Source organism: Ailuropoda melanoleuca, chromosome 2, assembly GCF_002007445.2.
Source record: "Ailuropoda melanoleuca isolate Jingjing chromosome 2, ASM200744v2, whole genome shotgun sequence".
NCBI classification, from domain to species: Eukaryota; Metazoa; Chordata; class Mammalia; order Carnivora; family Ursidae; genus Ailuropoda; species Ailuropoda melanoleuca.
Window position 1 is genome coordinate 4,437,500 of NC_048219.1, and position 18,761 is coordinate 4,456,260.

At 45.5% G+C, this 18,761-nt stretch overlaps 2 protein-coding genes across 14 annotated transcripts in view; one reads left to right on the forward strand and one right to left on the reverse strand.

Annotated features, from left to right (window-relative positions):
• The window catches only part of STPG1 (sperm tail PG-rich repeat containing 1), a 48,442-nt gene extending 35,686 nt beyond the window's left edge, over positions 1 to 12,756 (reverse strand). Inside the window, exons 1-5 of one of the 10 annotated variants that reach the window (XM_034646650.1) lie at positions 11,543 to 11,857; positions 9,616 to 9,667; positions 9,144 to 9,246; positions 7,854 to 8,573; positions 7,007 to 7,147 (exon numbers count right to left, since the gene is read on the reverse strand). In XM_034646650.1, coding sequence (XP_034502541.1) covers positions 7,007 to 7,079 — 73 coding nt within the window. In that variant the 5' untranslated portion in view covers positions 7,080 to 7,147; positions 7,854 to 8,573; positions 9,144 to 9,246; positions 9,616 to 9,667; positions 11,543 to 11,857. The other 9 variants (XM_034646649.1, XM_034646647.1, XM_019802708.2 and 6 more) reach the window with 9 other exon arrangements.
• Positions 12,757 to 13,024: 268 nt separating this feature from the next.
• The window catches only part of NIPAL3 (NIPA like domain containing 3), a 51,313-nt gene continuing 45,576 nt past the window's right edge, over positions 13,025 to 18,761 (forward strand). The window contains exons 1-2 of one of the 4 annotated variants that reach the window (XM_011228599.3): positions 13,025 to 13,174; positions 16,530 to 16,863. In XM_011228599.3, coding sequence (XP_011226901.1) covers positions 16,771 to 16,863 — 93 coding nt within the window. In that variant the 5' untranslated portion in view covers positions 13,025 to 13,174; positions 16,530 to 16,770. Of the gene's footprint in view, positions 13,238 to 16,529; positions 16,864 to 18,761 lie in introns of all 4 variants that reach the window. The other 3 variants (XM_011228595.3, XM_011228583.3, XM_011228589.3) reach the window with 3 other exon arrangements.

The following is an 18,761-nucleotide window of genomic DNA, read 5'->3' on the forward strand; positions in this document are numbered from 1 at the left end:
AGGTAGGGAAATCCCAGACTGGGGCTTGCTGTCTGGGCACTGCGCAAGACAAGTGTGAGTTAGGCTTCATCTTTGTGTGGACATTGGGTTAGAAAGCATCAGGGGATCATTTATGGAAAATCAACTTAAAATTGTACGTGTCTGGGTTGTGACACATAAATGATATATAAATTCCCTGCTCTCCTCCTCCTCTTCCCCCCATCTGAGAGAAGCTCTCGCATGTGGGACAATTGTTAAGACTCACAGGCAGCAACTCTCTGCACAGCAGATTAATTACAAACTCCAACCTGTGAGTGCAGTAGAATCTGACTCCATTTCTCAACAATGGACCACTGACAGCTTTTAAGCCTTAGCCCTCCCTCTTCCCCTTCCACCCCATATAGGGTAAACTGATGAGAAGGCCTAGGGGCTCTCCCCTTCGGTACAGGCCAGAAGTTCAAACTATACAAACCCCTGCCCTCACGCCAGCCCCACTTCCTGACCACAAGAAAACCCCAAGCATGTCTCTCTCCCCTCTCTCGAGCCATTTTGGGGCCAGATTGGGGAGCCTACCCTGCTCTCCCCCGAAAGCCTCCTTATGTGAGTAATAAACCTTGTCGTATCCTCTTGATGAGTGTGCGGCACCACCCGTCTTGACATTCAAGTCAAATTTTGGAGGGGGGTCCATCGTGAGTCTGCAGGGTGTGCACAACACTGAGCCACGTTACCTCAACACCCAAGTCCGAACCCTCACAGAGAAAATGTGCGCAGGAGTCGAAAAAAGAGAGCCAAGAGAAAGAAAGAAGGTGCGGTGTGGGGGTGAAGCTGCACAGAAACTATCATTAAGGCCCAATATCTTAGTCTCTGAATTTTGGGAAACACAGAACTGCTCTTCAGTCAGGGAAACCCATGGCCAACAGGGACCCCTCAGGAGGTGCTATGATGAACCAGCTTTACAGACGAGGAAACTGAGGCTTAGTTACTCACCCAAATCACACAGCCTTTCAGTGAAACAGCCAGGGTTTGAACACAGTTGGTCTCATGAGCCTGGGCCCTTAAGCTCCAAGCTGTGCTTCCTCTTCCTGAGTCTGGCCCAGAGTAAGGACCCGACAGACCAGTGCATGAAAGAATGGGGAGGTGGCAATCTTGCCTAATTCGCTCGGGTTGAGGATGAAGAAGCAGAATAAATGTTTGGCTAGAAAACATCTGAGAGGTAAATATATGCTATATTTATTCCTTTCCTCCCTTCTCTCCCTAACCCCATTTAGGAGGTGGATGGCAAGGTATTTTTTCTTTAAAGGAACTAGAGAGAACAAATCAGAAAGCAGCACATGCAAGGCTTCCTAGCTTTTGTTTCTAAAAGTCTATGGAGCAACTGAAAGAGATTGCAGAGGAAACAGCAAAGCAAGGGGGCTTCTGTTTTTTTAAAGGTAAATGGAAGTCCATTTCCCTGGAAGAAGGAAAAAGTTTCTTGACTCAAAAGATCAATCACCTTGGCTTCCGGCTGTGGTAGAACCATGTGCACGAAAGCAACCCTCTTGAGGAAGACAACCAGAAAAATAAGATTTTTAAAAAACCACTAAGGATAACTGGACTTCTATTTCCAATCAAAATGGGACTGGATTTGCCCTCCTAGCTGTGGAAACAAAAGTTAAACATGGACAAAATATATGAAACAATGGTTTTCCAGACACTGGGCATGGAGCAATAATCTATCCCAAGAAGATTGAAGAGGATAAGACATTTCCCAATCCATTCCAGGAGGCCAGCATCACCCTGATACCAAAATGAGACAGAGTCACGGGGTGCATGGGAGGAACCACTAAAGATCAATAACCCTCATTAACACACATGCAGAAATTCTTAGAAAAATTTTAGTCAATTTAATACAACAATAAATTAAAAAGATGATACATCATGACCAAGTGGAGTTTATCTCAGTAATGCAAAGATAGGTTAACTTTTGAAAGTCAATGTCATTCACCATATTGACCAACTGAAAAAGAAAAACCATACGATCATCTTAGTAGATGCAGAATGGAATCATGTAGCATGTATTCTTTTTTGTTTGGCTTCTTTCATTCAGCATAATTATTTAGAGATTTATCCATGTTATCGAAGTATCAATGCTTCATTGACTTTATTGCTGAGTAGTATTTCATTATAAAGAAAGGTGACAATCGTTAATCCACTGCTGATGGAAATTTGAGTTGTTGCCAGTTTGGAGGTATTACAAATAAAAGTTATTATCTACATCCCAATACAAGTCTTCTGAGTGGACATACATTTTCATTTCTCCTGGGTAAATACTCAGGAGTGGTATGGCTGGATCAAATGTTTAACTTTTTTTTTTTTTTTAAGATTTTATTTATTTATTTGACAGAGAGAGTGCACAAGCAGGGGGAGCTGCAGGGGAGAAGCAGACTCCCCGCCGAGCAGGGAGCCCAACGTGCGGGGCTCCATCCCAGGACCCTGGGATCATGACCTGAGCCAAAGGCAGACGCTTAACCAACTGAGCCACCCAGGCGCCCTCAAATATTTAACTTTTTTTTTTTTTTTTTAAGATTTTACTTATTTATTTGACAGAGAGAGAGACAGCCAGCGAGAGAGGGAACACAGGCAGGGGGAGTGGGAGAGGAAGAACCAGGCTCCCAGTGGAGAAGCCTGACATGGGGCTCGATCCCAGGACTCCGGGATCACGCCCTGAGCCAAAGGCAGACGCTTAACGACTGCGCCACCCAGGCGCCCTCAAATGTTTAACTTTGTGTTTTTTTTTTTTTTTTTTAAGATTTTACTTATTTATTTGACAGAGAGAGAGACAGCCAGCGAGAGAGGGAACACAGGCAGGGGGAGTGGGAGAGGAAGAACCAGGCTCCCAGTGGAGAAGCCTGACATGGGGCTCGATCCCAGGACTCCGGGATCACGCCCTGAGCCAAAGGCAGATGCTTAACGACTGCGCCACCCAGGCGCCCTCAAATGTTTAACTTTTAAAGAAACTGCTAAACTCTTTCCTAAAGTTGTGCCTTTGTACATCTCCACTATTAGGGTATGAGAGTTACTGTTCCTTCATATCCTTGTCAACAATAGGCAGTCCTTTTCATTTCAGCCATCCTGTGGGCTGTGTAGTAGTATCTCATTGTGGTTTCCATTTGTATTTTCCTAATGACTAACGATGCTGAGTACCTCTTCATATGCTATTTCCCATCTGCATATCTTTTTTTGGTGAAGTATCTGTTGAGAAAGCATGTCATAAAATCTAATGACCTTTTAGGATTTTAAAAAAACCTAGCCAACTAGGAATAGAAGCAAAGTTCCTTAATCTGATAAAAGCTATCTATGACAAAAGCCTCTAGCCAACATGATACTGAAGAGTGAAATATGAAAAGCTTTCTCCTGAGATAGACAAACCAGGAGGCTGTTGTCACTCTTCTCAATACTGTCCCAAAGGACTCTAACCAGTACAAGAGTCAAGAAAAATAAATAAAAATGTATGGATCAGAAAGGAAGAAATAAAGCCGTCATTATCTACAGATGACAAGATTATACATGGAAAAATTTGGGGAGAATCTACAGATAACCTATGAGGGGTAATCACTGAATTCAGGAAGGTTGCTAGAATCAAGGTCAATATACAATATTGTATATACAATATACAAAAGTCAATTTGTTTTATTTCTAGATTAGGATACAATTAGAAAAGGAAATTAAAATATTACCATTTATAACAGCATAAAAATCAAATGCCTAGACAGACATAAAGAAGATACACGTGATCTCTACATAGAGATCTATAAAACATTTTTGAGAAAAATTTAAGAAGACTTAAATAAAATAAATGCACATGGATGGGAGAATTCAACATCGTAGAAATGTAGATGATCCCTAAATTGATTGTTAGAATCAATGCAATCCAAGCCAAAATAACAGAAGGATTTTTATTTTTAGAACATTAATGAGTTGATTCTAAAATTTATATGGAAATGCAATGGGGCCAAGAATCACCCAGATAAGGTACAAAGCTGAAAGACTTATACTACTAGATTCAAGACTTGTTATAAAGTTATAGTAATTGAGACAGTGTAGTATTTGGGTGCAAAAAGTGTAGTATTTGAGCTGAATAAAGAATCCAGAAGTAGCCCTGCATATACATGGACATTTGACTTATGACAAAGGCAGATCTGCAGAAAGGTAGAAAAAGAATGGCCTTTCAGTAAATGGTCCTGGGTCACTTGGATGTGGATATCGAAAACACCAAACTTGTACATCCACCTCGTACCATATGCAGAATCAATTCCAACCAACTTGTAGGTCTAGACATGAAAGGTAAAATAATGCAGTTTCCAGAAGCAATTATTTGGGGCTAGGCAACGATTTCCCAAACAGGATGGACATATGCAGTAACTAAGAAGGAAAGGATTGATAAATTGGGCTATATTAAAATTAAGACCTTCTGTTGATTAGCACACCGTTAAGAGTGGAAAAGAAAGTCACAGACTGAAAGAAGGTATTTACTCTCCCTGTAGCTGACAAATTGACTCATTTCTAGAATGGTTTAAAGAACTCTTAAAAATAAGAAAAATCCAATTTAAAACATGGGCAAAAAACTTAACCAAGCATTCTTCCAAAGAGAATATGCTGAAGGTCAACCAACATATGAAAAATTGCTTAACTTCATTGATCAAAGAGCAATGCAAATTAAAACCGTTATGTGCAAAAGATGTCAGTGATGAAGTGGAGCAATTGGAATTCTCATACGATGCTTGTAAAGAAGTAAAATTGGCTAAACCACTTTGGAAAAATGGCGGCATCCGCCAAGCTGATCACAAACACACCCTAGGACCCAGCGATTCTACTCTGAGGTATAGATGACATACATACATTATATGTCTGTCCCCGAAACATGTACGAGCCTAGTTAGCAAAGCCTTTATTCATAGTAGCCCCAAACTGGAAACAACCCAAACGTCCTTCAATAGTAGAATGGATAAATTGTGTTGTATTCAAGCAGAGAAAAACTAAATAGCAACAGAAACGAACTGCTAACTGATACACAAAACACGAAATTAAATCTCTCAAACATGAGTGAAAAAAGGCTGAGAGAAAAAACTTCATATTGTATGATTCCAATTTATCTAAAATTCAAAAACAGACGAAGGGCGCCTGGGTAGCTCAGTGGGTTAAGCATCTGACTTTTTTTTTTTTTTTAAAGATTTTATTTATTTATTTGACAGAGATAGAGACAGCCAGCGAGAGAGGGAACACAAGCAGGGGGAGTGGGAGAGGAAGAAGCAGGCTCATAGCGGAGGAGCCTGACGTGGGGCTCGATCGCAGAACGCCAGGATCACGCCCTGAGCCGAAGGCAGACGCTTAACCGCTGTGCCACCCAGGCGCCCCTAAGCATCTGACTCTTGATTTAGGCTCAGATGGTGATCTCAGGGTCATGAGATCGAACCTGCCCCCAGCCCCCATGGGCTCCAAGCTCAGTGGGGAGTCTGCTTGGGATTCTCTCTCCCTCTGTCCCTCCCTCCCCACCATGCAGGTGAGCACGCCTGCCTCTGTCTCTCTAAAATAAACAAATCTTTTTTTTTTTAAAGTTCAATAAGAGGCTAAAGTAATTAATGATACTAGAAGACAGGGTAGCTGTACTGTTTACTTTTACAGAGAAGGGGAAGGGACAAGACAGGGCTTTTGGGACACTGCTGTGATTCTCTTTCTTTGCTCTGAGAGAATGATTCTATAGGTTGTATTTTCATTGGGAATATTCATTAAGCTGTATAATTATGATTTGTGTACTTTTTCTGAATATAATTATGCCTCAATTTTAAAAAGTATTAAAGAAAAAGAGCACAAAATCAAAGGATGGGAGGAAGAAAGAAACGTTTGGCTTCGGCTTGGAGAGCAGCAGGTACTCTAGAAGCATACCAGGGAGGTGGAAATACCCCAAAAGAAAGAAAAAGTGGTGGAGTTAGGATCTTGGAATGAGGTTTCCAGCCCCAGAAATGATTCCTAAACCCCAGGGGTGGCCCAGAATTCACACATACTTTTTTTTTTAAAAAGATTTTATTTATTTATTTGACAGAGAGACACAGCCAGCGAGAGAGGGAACACAAGCAGGGAGAGTGGGAGAGGAAGAAGCAGGCTCCCAGCGTGGAGCATGGAGCCCGATGTGGGCCTCGATCCCAGAACCCTGGGATCACGTCCTGAGCCGAAGGCAGACGCTTAACGACTGAGCCACCCAGGCGCCCCCAGAATTCACGCATACTAACAAAACCAAGGGGAGCCTGTGGGCTGGGTCAGTGGAGCTCTCACCCATGTGGATGTATGAGCAATGATCTGAGTGCTTCCTCCCCTCCCCCACCCAGCCATCACATCACCCCTTTCTACTGAGAAAGATCCAGAACTTGAGAAACAAGGACGATATAGGATTTGTGCCCATAATGCCTGGAGTTCAACTTGCCACCAACCCAGCAGCGTGGGGGGCTTGTATTAATTTTAGGAAGAGTGAAAGTAAGATCTCTCTACACATCCAAGTATGAGGACTGAGATTCTTACCACATACAGAGAAATAACAAGTGTGGTGAACAGACTTCCTCCTACTTCCCTCCTCATCCTTTCTTTTCATAGTTTCTTCCCAGTCATCACTCTAGAAGCCCTGAGGAACCACCAAAGCAATCTATCTGCTGTGTCTTAAGGATGGCCTTCGGGGTATGACCCGGGATTGACTATATTCCTCTAAAATGCATTCTTACGTGCCAAACAGAACATATGTGAAGAGTTCTCAGGGCGTGTGGGTGGCTCAGTCAGTTAAAGCATCTGCCTTCTGCTCAGGTCATGATCTTCAGATCCTGGGATCGCGCCCCAAGTCCTGCTTCCTGCTCAGCGGGGAGTCTGCTTCTCCCTCTCCCTCTGCCCCCCCCCCATGCGCATGCACACTCTCACTCTCACGCCTCTCAAATAAATAAAATCTTAAAAAAAAAAAAAGAGTTCTCTCCTCCCCCCAAAGATATCTGTTAATAAATTCACAAGACCTTTCTGTAGTTTGTTGGCAGGGTGGGAAGATTTTTTGCCAGGCTGTCGGTCTTTCTGCATCGAGGTATCCATCTTAGCAACGCTCTGTGATCTGTTCCATGTGCTTGATGAAAAGCTCTACTACATGCTCTTCTAAGTACCTGGAACAGCAACACACAGCATTTGGAGGGATCGCTTCGCATTCTGGTGAACTATGTCGATTGGGTTCTGTTCTATCTGCAGAACAGACTGAGCAAGCTTGTGGGTAGAGGCTGAGATTTACCTCGTGCTATGACCCTAACTCACGAGCACATCGCACTGCCTGCAACGGGAATTCTGTAAGTGCTCATTGTTGGTTTTGCTTACAGAGCTACTGAAGGCTTGAATTTTTTTTTAAAAGATTTTAATTTATTTATTCGACAGAGATAGAGACAGCCAGCGAGAGAGGGAACACAAGCAGGGGGAGTGGGAGAGGAAGAAGCAGGCTCATAGCAGAAGAGCCTGATGTGGGGCTTGATCCCGTAATGCCGGGATCACGCCCTGAGCCGAAGGCAGACGCTTAACCGCTGTGCCACCCAGGCGCCCGAAGGCTTGAATTTTATAAATGTATCCTTACTCAAGCTAACTGACATACAATATAACTCATTAGGGCTAAGTGTACAATTTTAAGTTTTGGCGAATGTTTGCAATTGTGTCAAGTACCATCACAATTAAGACACAAATATACCCATCATCCCCAAGAGTTTCCTGTGTTTCTTTGCCGTCAATACCCTCCCAACCCTGGCATCTAGCAACTACTGCTTTGCTTTCTGTCCCAACAGTTGCCTTTTCTAGAATGTCATATAGATGTAATGAGACAGTATATACCGTTGTGTGACTGTCTTTCTTCACATAGCACGAAGCTTTCAAGATCCTTCCACATCTCTGCGGGTAGCAGTATGTTGTTCCAACGGCTACATGTCCTGACCAACACTTGGTTGGTAAGTTTTATGAATTTCAGGCATTCTAGTGGTTGAAGAGTAGCATCTCACTGTCACGGTCATCACCAATCAGTCAAATATTTGAGGAGAATCTTCTTCCTCTTTCTGAACTTTATCTGTGCAGGTCCCTCCTCTGTGGTGTTCTCCCCTATAGATTCCAACCTCTCCGGGCTCCCTGAATTCTGATTTCTATCTCCCCAACCCAGAAAGCTGGGCTTTGTTTGGGTCCCCCAACCCTGAACTGTGGTCTGGAAGCTGCCCCCGGCAGGAAGCTCGGGCAATTGCAGAGCCCGCCTTGTTTTTCTTCTCTCAGGAACTGCCTATACCCAGCTGTCTTATGTCTAAAACCAGTTACTTCATGGGAGTCTGGGTTTTAGTTGTTAACAGCAGGAGCAGGATTCAGTTTCCACAGCAGTTAATCTTTCGTGGACAGATGAGTTCTATTTCGGCCATCTTTTTTTCTTCAAGAAGTCACACCATTTACTAACAAAGGAAGGACTGAATGAATGATGGCGTGCTCTACCAATGCTTTTCACCTTCAGTGTTTGCTCCTCACTTGACTCTCTCACAGCGGCAATGCTCAATCTTCTCTCCTTAACACTCTATACTGAAATTTTAATATTTACGAGAGTTACTGGCAACACACTCCAAGAAACTAAGAGATTCAAAGCACCAGAAATCAATAATGCTCACAGCAACATGACCACGCCAGTATAAAAACGTCTTTTAGGATCTATAAAAGCAGCCACCATTCACTTACAACCCTGCGGTGCTGTGTCGTTGTCTCAGAACTTCCACTAAGTACTTAGTACTTCTACCGTCTACTTCCCCAGCTACAATAAAGCTCTTATTTTAAAAATGCACTAATGGGCTGAGCACAGCACAATGTTCAAACTTGGCGAATCACTGTGTTGTATGCCTGAAACTAATGTAACATTGTGTATCAACTACACTCAAACAAAAAGATTGATTAAAAAATAAATAAATGATAAAAAATTAAAATGCACTCGAGTGTTAGAATTACAAGTGATTAGAAAAAATTTAAGCTTTCTATCACATGGGCACCTTATCAAATTCTTGGAAAATGTAAGAAATGAAAGACTTTCTAAAACAATCCATAACCCTACCGCCTAAAGACAACACTGTTGATAATGCTTTCCAGCGTTGGTATGCATACCTGTGGAGCCAGGATGAGAGCAGGTGCAGCCCAGGTGTGAACCAGGTGTGTGGCCTACTGGTGCAGTTCCTTGTGTCACTGTCCATGACAGGATGTCATGGGCCTAGAATCTCAAAAAAGAGTAATGAAGATATACCCCCTTCCTTATCAATGGCATATGTTCAAGCAACTCCCAGGTGAGCACCTGTACAGTAATCAAGAGTATGGGTCCAAGGTTATGCTCTGCCACTTACTAGTTCTGATTCTAGATGAGTCACTTCATCTTTTGAGCCCACTGCCCCCTCCGTCAACTGAGAATGATAACAGTGCTTTCTTCTCAAGGTGCTTATGGATTAAATACCATGATCCATATGATGGAGTAGATGATAATGCCTGGTCCACACTGGGCTTTTATGAATGTTAGGTTTTAACACATGCAGTAATAACTTAAAATAATAGCTATCATTTATTGAACGCTCACAGTCTTACATACCTTGTATAGAATACTTCATGCTGTCCTTGCAATAATCCAGTGCAGTATTATCCTCATTTTACAGATAAGAAAACAGAAGTTTAGAAGGAAGAGTTAGGTGACTTGCTCAAGGTCACACCAGAAGTAAGAGGTGGAATCAGGCTTTGAACCCAGGAAGTCTGACTTCTGCTCACTCTGAACCACTATCATACCCTCTCTAAGGCAGCATACACTAAACGTTAACATGCTCAGTTTTGGCATTTGGCGGCCTTGAGTGGGTATGGTTGGTCTTTTAAAACTAGGATATTGCATATAGTTTTCAAAATAGAAAGCAAATATTTGAGGCTGTTGAATTTTCACAGAATGCTGGGCTTCCCCAGAACTCAGTTTGAAAATTTCCTGAGGTGGTCCACTGTTGGGTAGTTCCAATTACTAGAAAGTTCCTGCCTGTATCAAAGCTGATTCATTCCCCCCCCCCTCCAGTCATCCTAATTCCACCCCTTGGATCAGTCTGGAGTAAATCTCACTCCTCTTCCACATGGGTCATCTTCAAAATGCAGGTCACAGCCTGCAGTCTTTCGTGAAGTTTTTGTTTGTCATGTGTGTATGTGCTGGACCACAATATGAAATGCATTTCTTACCATGGGTCACAGTCAAAAAGTTTGAAAGCCACTCTTCTATATGACTATTCTTCAAGTCTTTGAAGGCAGTTGTCATATCCCACCACCTAAAGCCCTGGGACCCTTTCAGCTTCCGCAATACCTCCTTGCAGCATGGGGATTCCTCCCTTCCCTATGCTGGGTGTCATCTTTTGGCCCTGTCACCAAATTCTTCTGGGTCTCTCCTCAAACTGTCTTAGGGATGTCTTCCTTAACCACTCCCTCTTAAGGAGCACCACCCTTCTCTCTCTACGCCTGACCCTGCCTTATGTTTCTCAATGCACTTTTCACTACCCAACATCATATTTTACATACGTACTTCTTCGTTTATGGTCTTCCCCAATAGAATGTTCATCACTAAATCCCCAGGCTGTTTCCTGGCACACAGTAGGTGCTCAATAATATCTGTGTGATGAAGGAATACTAGGGGTAGATGTATTCTAGCCATAGTGCATACTGATGTAGTCATGATACAGCTCTTTCCTTTGGGAGTTAACATTCTGTAAGGATTTAACTCATCTGACTATACACACAAATATGTTTCCACTCTATGTTAAAAAAAACCTTTATCATGTATGTTATAGTATTATCCCATATTTTATGCATTTATACATGCATATTACTGTGCACTGTGTGTCAATACATACTAAATCATGTATACTGTTACCTTGCGTGGAATTTTATGGTATTTGCATGAGCAATTTTGAGGACATGAGATTTCTATCAATTCAGTTATATATAATGCCATGGTGCAACCTGAAAGTATTTTACATTTTTCAAAGTGCACTCAGGGAGACAATCCACTTCATATTTTTCATTTGAGAAACTGAGAAAGCATGTCAGAGAGTAGGAAGGAGCTTTAGCAGCGGGCAAGTGACCACTAAATTCCAATCTGACCCTTTCATTTTAAGGATGGATAAACCGAGGTCCAGCGCAGGGACGATTTTGCCGAGGGACCCCCAAGGAGGTGGAGTGGACCTGGGGTTAGAACTCAGCTCTTTTTCGTCCACCCACTGCCCAGCACCAGAGCCCCCATCCGTTTGTACACTCGCAGAAGCAAAGTGGAGTCAAACGCCCAGGCCCGTCGCAGGAGCCCCGTGGGTAGGGCACCCCGTGATTATCAGCACCCCTTTAGGTGGGGGCTTTGAGGGCACACCATCAGGGAGGAGCATCTCATTTCCCGCCCTGGGGCACCAGCCAGCTCAGCAGAGGAATTCCGCAGGCACCCAGCTCGTATGTCCTCCTCCCGCGACCCCGCGACCGGTTCCCAGACAGGAACTGCCTCCTACCTCGTTGGGTCCCCCAGGGCTGAATCTGGGCTGCCCAGCCGACCCGTCGCTATGGCAACTAAGGGCCTAACGTTCTAGAGTCCTCCTTTAGGCCGCCTCCTGAGTAACTAGCCAATGGTTTCCTCTGTTTCTTTAGCATGAAAAGTTGTTGACCAATCGTCAGAGACGTTTCAAAAACAACAACAACAACCCTCAGGGAAACGGCCAGAATTTTAGGGCTCAGGTTAATTACATCAGAATTAATGGGAAAGCCTCATAGGGGCTTATCTAAGGGACCCCTCAAATATCTCGTGATAGACCAAGAGCCTTAGAATTTTGCCTACCCGGAAATCCTCGTTGAAAGAAGACGATAACATTCATCCAAGCCCTATGTATAATAGTGAAAAAAAAAAAAACAACAAAAAAAAGATTGATAGGGGCAACGATGCAAGGACAGACATGTAGTGCTCCTTGAGCCCCTCCTTACAAGCTTCAGAGCAGTCAATGATCTTGTCACTCCCCTGCTCAGAACCCGCAACGGCCCCCCTTTAAATGTAGGATGAATCCAAACCTCTGTCCCTGGCTGGGTCCTCAGGTGGCAGCTCCTACCACCCACGCCCCAGAAAAATCTTGCACCAGCCATGCTGTCCTTTGGGCAGTTCCTACGAAATGCCAACCTCGTTCTGCTCTCGAGTGTTCCCTCTGAGCTCTCTCGGCCTCCAGATCTGAACCCAAATCGGCTCTCTCTCCTCCTTGAGGTCTGGGCCCAAATGCCCTTTCTTCACCTGTAAAATGGGCATGAGGTCAAAGTCTCGCTCAGGGGGTTATTGCGAGGATCTGAAATGAGATGCGTGTAAGTGAAAAAGTGTAAGCTCCGTGCACGAGTTGATTACATTTATTGCTTACTGTATACAGTTGTACATTACGGCAGCATTCACCAAGTGCTAGGCTCACTGGAAGAAGACCTTAGGCATTGCGGAGCGGCGGACGCGCCAGGAGGGTTGGTACAGAGCGCTGCCAACAGGTGTCAGGGGAGGGCCCACAAGGGAATTGTTTATGCCCCCGAGTACTCGAGAAGGCTTTGGGGGGAGCCGGGGCTTGAGGGACGTGCAGGATTTGAAGGCACGGGGAGAGGATGAGGTGGAGGGACAGCAGGAGCAAAGCCCGGGAGGTGGCGCTGAGAATTGGAAGGTAGCACTCCTGGCAGGGTACCCACCTGGCGGGCAGGGGAGGTGAGCAGTCACCCGAGCTCTCCAGGACGGGCGGAGAGGGAGAGAGGGGTTTGTCCCAACGTCCTTGGCGCTGCCTAGAGGGGACCCCCTCCAGGTGAGCGCAAAGCTCGAGAGGGGCGCCGCCTCCCCAAGTCCCTCCCCCTACGCTTCAAGCAAGCTTTGAGGCGCAGCCAATAGCGGGGGGCTGTCCCGCCCACCTCCTCCTCGCAGCCACTCGTCTGCCCGAAGTCCCCGCCAGCTTCTGACCGGCAGGCGGCCTGACAAATCAAATCGTGGCCTTTGAAAGCAAAACACTGCAGCAACCAGGAGGCTCTTGAGTTGGGGAAGGAATTAAGGAGGCTGTGCCTCCGGGTTGCGCGGAGAGTCTAAGTCATTTCTGAGAAACCTGTGATAGGTGGGCCCTAGAGGAGACCGCCGCCCGGTGAGTAGTGATTAAGCCTGAGACAGTGGGGACTTGAAATCAGCCTTCGTTTTTTCAGGAAAGGTAATGCATTTGGAATCATCTAACGCCCCCTAGTACAAATACCCTTCCTTCTTGCTGTCACCAGCCTTGCGGGTCTGGGTCTCGCTGCCTCGGCATGGTTTTTTCCCCATTTTTGCAGGGGAGCATGGGTTTGCCTTAATGTAGGTGATGGCAGGCTTTACCAAATCAGGAAGTGAAATGCAGTAACTTTGCCAAAATTATTCCTCTACACGCCGGCTCCGGCTTCCTGGCAATAGCAGATGGTGGAGTTAGCAGGTGGGATACGGGGACGCATTCTTGATCTACACTGGCTGCTGGAAGTTACAGTTTCCAGATCAATGGGAGGGCACTGAGGAGTGTAACCCTTTAGGGAGCCAAAGCCCAGGAAAGGGAAAGGGCTTGGCGTAACTGGCACTCACCACCAGCCAGAAGCTGAATCGTCAGGTGGTGGGAAAGGGCGTGTTTTATTGATTTTTTTCAGATAGAGCCAAATTCTAATACAAATCCTACCCTTAGCAGCCAGGAGCTGTGGTCCTCTCATCTGTCCAACCTGCTCTGTGGGTTGGTGAAATAATTCATTGAGATAAGGTGGAGGGGGGTGTTGGAATGGAAGCAAGCACCTAGAATTATCTTTCCTTTTTTGAGTCAATGACCCTGTGCTTACTGCTGGCTGTGAGGACCTCAGAATTAAGGGGTCGCTGGGAACACTTGCCTCTTGGGCATATGTTAGTGCTGGAAAAGTGCTTTGAAGGCAGAAAAGGAGATGCACTAGGCAAACAATGTGCACTTTAAAAGGGAAAACAACTTCCAAAGAGTTCCTCCCAAGCTTTCCGTCTTAACTCCTACCTAGCTGAGGGAGAACCTTCTGCCTTTGCAGGGGATGCCTCAGAGGCCTTTGTGCTGAGGCAAAGAGGGAAGCTGCTTTTTAAAAGAGAATTAAACAACACAGCAGGTGCAAAGAAGGTTAGGAGGCCTGGGTTTCCATCACCCGATTGGCATGTCCTCAAGGCCTGTTTGCTTTCTCTGACATCCTGTGGGCGGGGCTGGTACGGCTGTTGTATCTCTGGAGTTGTGGTTGATTAGGCCTGAGTAAGCCATTCCATTCTTGACTGCGAGCTGCCTCAGGTGCTCCACCGGCCTGCCTTTAGCCACTCAGTCAGTATGTATGGAAGTCACCATGCCTGGCTCGGGGCCAGACCTTGGCAAGCTGCAGCTGAACAGAGGATTCACACACCTCCCCATTTTGGGCTCCAGTCCAGGTTGAAAGCCTGCAAGGGTCTCTCGGAGGCCTCTCCCAGGGCTACTCTTCCTTCCTAAAGCTGCTATATTCAAAACATTAAAATACATAAATTTAACACAGTCATGCTTTTCACCCACACATAAAAGTATAGTGAAGAATAATTATGCTTTTCACAAGATTGCAAATATTCATAGGTCTTTACAGTCAGGGAGGTCTGGTTCTGGGATGTGAGTTATAAAATTGTCTGATGAGGGGCGCCTGGGTGGCACAGCGGTTAAGCGTCTGCCTTCGGCTCAGGGCGTGATCCCGGCGTTATGGGATCGGAGCCCCACATCAGGCTCCTCTGCTGTGAGCCTGCTTCTTCCTCTCCCACTCCCCGCTTGTGTTCCCTCTCTCGCTGGCTGTCTCTCTGTCAAATAAATAAATAAAATCTTTAAAAAAAAATAAATAAATAAATAAAAAATAAATAAAATTGTCTGATGAGTGTACCTTGTATATATTGTATATATATATGTACATATGTATATGTGTATATATATAATTAAGGTATTAAATATATACCAGATGTATAATCTCATCTGGAGGCAGCAGCAATAATTTAATTTTGAGGCCCTTCAGCAAAGTGAGACTTGAGCCAAATGGTCTTCGTGGCTGCCCCAGTGCTAAGCCCTGTATCCAGTGTCTCCTAGATGCTGGACACAATGTTAGCCCTGTGACATATGACTATGCTGTTCACACCAGGAACCAGCATTCCTGGAGGCAGGGCTAGATACCACAAGGAACTGGAAGTTAAAGGATGCAGAAGGCAACTTTCTAAAGCCTTGGGGGCATAGCAGAGGCTGTATTTTTTTGGCACATAGTAAGCCCTCCATAAATATTTGTTGCATGAATGCATGGAAGAAAGGAATATTTGTGGGTAAATTCAATAATTAAGTGATAAGAATGAAATAAATACTAGTAATAGCTGCCATTCATTAGCCATTTGCTATGCATGCATTTTACATGCGTTATTTCATCAAATTCTCACAACAACCCGGTGGCGGGGGGTAGGAAGGTTATTATCTGTATTTTACAGCAGAGAAAACTACCTGCAAAGTTAAATGACTTGGCCAAGGCAAGCAGGTAGCATATGACAGATCAAAAGCTATAACATTTATGTTAAAATAAACAGAGGAGCTGGGTGGCTCAGTTGGTTAAGCGTCTGACTCTTGATCTCAGCTCAGGTCTTGATCTCAGGGTGGTGAGTTCATGCCCCCGTGTTGAAAAAAAGGAAAAAAAAACCATAGAATTTGTAGTGGAATCCAAATTTGAGTGGATTTTTTTGGTTTTGTTTTAATTTTTACCATAGGAGGACCTCAGAGAAGCCCTTAGCACTGTGGTAAGATGTTCCGGCCGTGCCTCCCAGAGCCCAGGACATATACTTCATCTTTCTTCCTTATTTGGTAGAAAAGCTTGCCCTGTGCTGAAAATATCAGCCCGATAAAGTTAACAATGACAGTCCAAATTACTGTCACTGAGGATTTTACTTGAGGCCACATGATTACCCCCACTTGACAGACGAGACACCTGAGTCTCCCAGAGCCGATGTGATCCAGTCCCACAGGTCTTCTCCTGGGGCCCAGCGTTACCTCACCTGTGCTCGGCTGACCCTCGGTAGCAGCTCAGTTCTTCTGCCATCCACGGCGATCGCTTTTCTTCTCATTCTCTCTTCCCTAAGTCAGAACACAGATGGTTCCTTTTTCGTGGCAGCGGGATATTTTTTGGGAGGCCTGGAGAGGTAGACAAGGGCAGTATTCCATCTCTTATGTGTAGGGGAGCCTATGGAAAAGGAAGGATTTAAATTAGGATGTGATGGGAGGAAAGAAGCAGGGGGACGAGAAAAGGTTACTTTTATGGGCCAGGGGAAAAGTTTCTGAGGTAGATGAGCCAAAGGCATGATACAATTTTCTGAAAGTCTTCACTTCTCATCATGGGGTGTGTTTTGTCCTCACAGTATTCTCTCCTTGGGTAACAAAGCTGGGCTCTATGTCTCCCTATACATGCATTTTTAATGTTTCCCCCCCACCCCCCCAGAGCACCGCCAGGATAAGGCATCGCACCCCTGTCCATCTGCTCGGGAGATACAGAACTTGGCACTTCTCTGCGTGGAGGTGCGGGAGAGGCTGTCAGTCAGCCAGAAGAGCTGCGAAGTCCTCCGATGGCTGGGGAGAAGAGGTGAACACCGCCAGGAAAGATGGTCTCCGGTTTGGGCCCCGCGTAGCGGCAGCAGCTCCAGCTCCCAGGCCGGGCCCAGGGAATGTGCCTCTAGAACACCATGGACCGAGCCCACGGCGCGGCCCTGCAGCTGCGCCAGCTGCCGCCCACGAGCAGCGCCCACCCGCTCAGCGAGCTTCCCTTCTCCTACAAGGCAAGAGCTTTTGTGGTTTTGAAATGTGTTTTTCTAACAAGGGACTCACACAGTACAGCGCTGGCTAACAGGCACGTCCAGGGTCTGCGTGCCTGTCACTGGCAGAAACAGGCATGCCGCCCCCACCCCCCACGGGTAGGAGAACGTGTAATTCAGAGGAAAGAAACGCTCATGGAAACACATAAAAATAGGGGGTTAGAGAAAGACATAAAAATAGAAAGAGAAATATTTTTGATGGGATGCATTCCCCCTTAGAAGATTTGCTGTTGTTGTTTTAAATCACCTACTCTATTACTTTGAGGCAAGCTTTGTTCGTATTTCAGGGTATTTCCTTCCTGTGTTTTTTTTGGTGTTACGCATTTGGAATCAGATTGTACAGAAAGTTTTGTATCTTGGTTGTTTTCACTTAAGCCTATGCGTGGGGTATTTCCCCATGTCATGGAGTAGGAGTGATTTAACGCATACTTTTTGAATGATTGCCCAATCGTCTATGTTGAGTTGCCATATCAAAATTTTCTGGACAGATGCCCTATTGCTGGGTCTTCAGGTTGTTTCTAATCAGGGGTGACTGTAAACAGGGCTGCAGTCCATGCTCCTTTGCTGTCCCTGAGAATTGGCTAGTCCTGGGAGAGGTGGTCTGGTGCCCGGTGAGCGAGGCCACAAATGCCAGCATCGAGTATACAGAATGTAAGAAAATACAGTTAATACAGTTGGTTCTGTGATGCATGAAGGCCAAAGAGACAAATACAGAATCTAAGAAAACACACAGCACTCTCCTAGATGGGATTTCTAATAAGTTTCCATTTTAATTACAAATTAATTCCGTTACTTATTACAGAAATACCTTCGTGCCAAAGCAGAGATGAATCAATTATGGTGACTACCAACATGCTTAAGAATTGAGGTGGGAGGGGCACCTGGGTGGCACAGTTGGTTAAGCTTCCCATTCTTGGTTTCCACCCAGGTCCTGATCTCAGGGTTGTGAGATCCAGCCGGGCATTGGGCTCCGGAGTCGGCTTCAGACTCCCTCTCTTTCTTTCTCCCTCTCTCCCTCCCTCTGCTCCTCCCTGCTGTGCTCTCTCTCTCTCAAATAAATTTAAAAAAAAAAGAAAAGAAGAAGAATTGAAGTGGCAGACAGGCACATGGGCAAAGTTAGGAGCTAACTGAGGCTCCCGGGAGGGGGGATAGGGAAGGGAAGGGAGAAGGGAGGGATTCGCACCCCTGCTCTGCTCCTTCCTAGCTGGGTGTTGTTGGCCATATGGCTTAGGCTCTCAGAGCTTCTGTTACGGGTAGAATGGTGGTAGTAATACCTCCCTCCATCCCTCATCCCTCCACTCCTGTGGATCAATGAAAAAGCACCTAGCCCATGCAGGAGGCATGCAGGGGGTGCTTGACTCAGAAGTGCCCGCAGTTACAAAGAGGAGCTGATGAAGGTGCTTAAAGCAGAGGAAGGCGTAGTTAACTCTGGCTGGGTAAGTTCTTTCCCTCCTCCTTGATTTTGTTAAGGCTATTTTGGTTGCAAGGAATAAAAACGCATTTCAGAGGCGATGAGGCAAAAGAGAAAACTATTGTGAGACGACAGGGTAGCTCCTACAACCAGAGGTAGGAAGGGCGGTGGGAGTTGGAACGATTCGGACTCTTGCCCCACTTTGGACAGAGAGAAGACCTGATTGGCCAGCTTGGGTCAGGTGTCGCCCCGGGTCCAATCTGTGGTGGGCAGGGGGGTGGAGTCACACAGCGAGCAGGTTTCTGGGGCTCCCTCCCTGTGGGTGGCTCTTAGTGGAGGTGGTGATATCGGCTGGTCAGGCTGCCCCCAAATCATCTCTTATTTTGGGGGCAAGGAAAACATTGAGGAGGCCCAAGTCCAACTTGATCCGTAAGGTCGAAGTCAGGACCAA